Consider the following 1,411-nt stretch of genomic DNA (forward strand, 5'->3'; position numbering starts at 1 on the left):
TAAGGGTTAGTGTTAGAGTTAGGTAAAAGGTCACCTGTTTGAGGTTACGTGTAAGGGTTAGTGTTAGAGTTAGGTAAAAGGTCACCTGTTTGAGGTTATGTGTAAGGGTTAGTGTTAGAGTTAGGTAAAAGGTCACCTGTTTGAGGTTATGTGTAAGGGTTAGTGTTAGAGTTAGGTAAAAGGTCACCTGTTTGCCGTTGTGGGTGACGGACTGCAGGATGGTTCGCAGCGTCTTGAAGCCGATGGCCACGTCCAGCAGGTGTGCCGCGAAGAAGAAAAAGTTGAAGTTTCCCAGGATGGAGAAGAAGAAATACCAGAGGAGGTACAGGAACGACTGAGGGGGGGGGAGGAGGAACAGATTAGACCACCAGCTGATTACCTCGTCAGTGGCTACTGGAGTGTGTGGTGTAGCAATAAACCTCTATCTTCACCATCGCACGCAGGAGACATGGGTTCGATTCCCGTGTAGAGAGGGTTATTAATCGAGTGTCACCACCTGTGCGCTGGGAAGGTGTATCTGTCTCGCACCTCTGGTCGAAGCTGCCCGCCTCCTAAATGTTCTACATTGTCTTCATGGAGGCATAAAACATGTACAGTGACACGTTTTGTGTAAGTGGGCGGGGCTTACCGCTAGGTCAATTAATGACCTTGACAGTTTGCAACAGAAAAGCATGTGATACAAACAATATGTGGTCATGTAAAATACACGTTTTGACATAACAAACTGCTACCAACATTTGGTATTTCGAGTGACACAAAATAACACTCTTTTAAGAGTATACAACGTACAAAAATTAATAGCAAAATCTTTACAGAAATTCGGTTCAGTAACGCCTGGAAAAGATTTGAATCAACACCATCGTCGCTCCATCAATGCACTCTACCAACCAGGCCAGTGCAGTTCTCTTCTCTTCCTTTGACCCGACGCTTGGCACCAAAGCAAACACGGGCGCCTGTAATGTAGCCGTTAGCCTTTGTCTCCTCATGCACAACGCGAGGTCTCGTTACGTGCTGTCCTTGCCGCTACAAGATCAATCAAGTCAATCGATATAAAGAACCTGTCTTCTTACACGTGACGCGACGTCTTGTCGCGCGCGACCGTCGCCTGCGATCAGTTCATGTAGTGATCAAGAATTCGTCGTCTGCCATCAGTTCATGTAGTGATCAAGAACTCGTCGTCTGCGATCAGTTCATGTAGTGATCGAGAACTCGTCGTCTGCGATCAGTTCATGTAGTGATCGAGAACTCGTCGTCTGCGATCAGTTTATGTAGTGATCGAGAACTTGTCGCGTGCGACAGACTGGGGGTGTGACAGACTGGGGGTGCGACAGACTGGGAGTGTGACAGACTGGGGGTGTGACAGACTAGGGGTGTGACAGACTGGGGGTGTGACAGACTAGGGGTGCGACAG

The 1,411-nt window shown here is 48.0% G+C and overlaps 1 protein-coding gene across 1 annotated transcript in view; it reads right to left on the reverse strand.

The window, feature by feature from the left end:
* LOC101861725 (ryanodine receptor) overlaps nucleotides 1-334 on the reverse strand; it is a gene marked incomplete at its 5' end in the record, with an annotated part of 15,036 nt that extends 14,702 nt beyond the window's left edge. The window contains 1 exon segment of the mRNA XM_013082136.2: nucleotides 188-334. Coding sequence (XP_012937590.1) covers nucleotides 188-334 — 147 coding nt within the window.
* Nucleotides 335-1,411: the final 1,077 nt, after the last annotated feature.

The sequence above is a fragment of the Aplysia californica genome, unplaced genomic scaffold (assembly GCF_000002075.1).
Source record: "Aplysia californica isolate F4 #8 unplaced genomic scaffold, AplCal3.0 scaffold00161, whole genome shotgun sequence".
In the NCBI taxonomy this organism is placed as follows: domain Eukaryota; kingdom Metazoa; phylum Mollusca; class Gastropoda; order Aplysiida; family Aplysiidae; genus Aplysia; species Aplysia californica.